Source organism: Penaeus monodon, chromosome 33 (assembly GCF_015228065.2).
Source record: "Penaeus monodon isolate SGIC_2016 chromosome 33, NSTDA_Pmon_1, whole genome shotgun sequence".
NCBI lineage: Eukaryota > Metazoa > Arthropoda > Malacostraca > Decapoda > Penaeidae > Penaeus > Penaeus monodon.
Window position 1 is genome coordinate 28,627,529 of NC_051418.1, and position 480 is coordinate 28,628,008.

The 480-nt window shown below is 31.5% G+C and overlaps 1 protein-coding gene across 1 annotated transcript in view; it reads right to left on the reverse strand.

The window, feature by feature from the left end:
• LOC119594200 (lysosomal alpha-glucosidase-like) overlaps window positions 1-480 on the reverse strand; it is a 23,350-nt gene that overhangs the window by 20,997 nt on the left and 1,873 nt on the right. Inside the window, exon 2 of the mRNA XM_037943271.1 lies at window positions 193-303. Within this exon, the coding sequence (XP_037799199.1) occupies window positions 193-279 (87 nt within the window). The 5' untranslated portion in view covers window positions 280-303. The remainder of the gene's footprint in view (window positions 1-192; window positions 304-480) is intronic.

The following is a 480-nucleotide window of genomic DNA, read 5'->3' on the forward strand; positions in this document are numbered from 1 at the left end:
ACATTAAACCTTTGTTTAGTCCAGTAGTAAGACCATTAATCTGTATCTCAGCAGAATAAACAATCCAAAATATTTACATTAAAAGCTATTTTATTAACCCCACAGGCTTATATATAAATGAAAATCTTCATTCATACACACACACACAAAAAAAAACATTCTCACAGAAAAAATCTTTGATTTGGAACTCACTCGAGTAACATTTATGCCTGGGCTCAAGTCGTCGTCAAAAAGGACTTCAGACGATTTCTTCGTCTTTCGCGTCTGACACTGCACCATCTTGTTTATGCTGACTTCATGTTCCTGTTTATAATGTTTTAAAGCATACCATCAGAGAAAGAAAAAACTAACATTTTCATATCTGAAAAAATGGAGAACTATTTCTCTTCATTAGTTTATTTGATGCACAAAAAATATATTTAAAGGTATATGAAAGATAAATGTAGATGGTGTGTATATATGTGTGCATATGTGTGACTT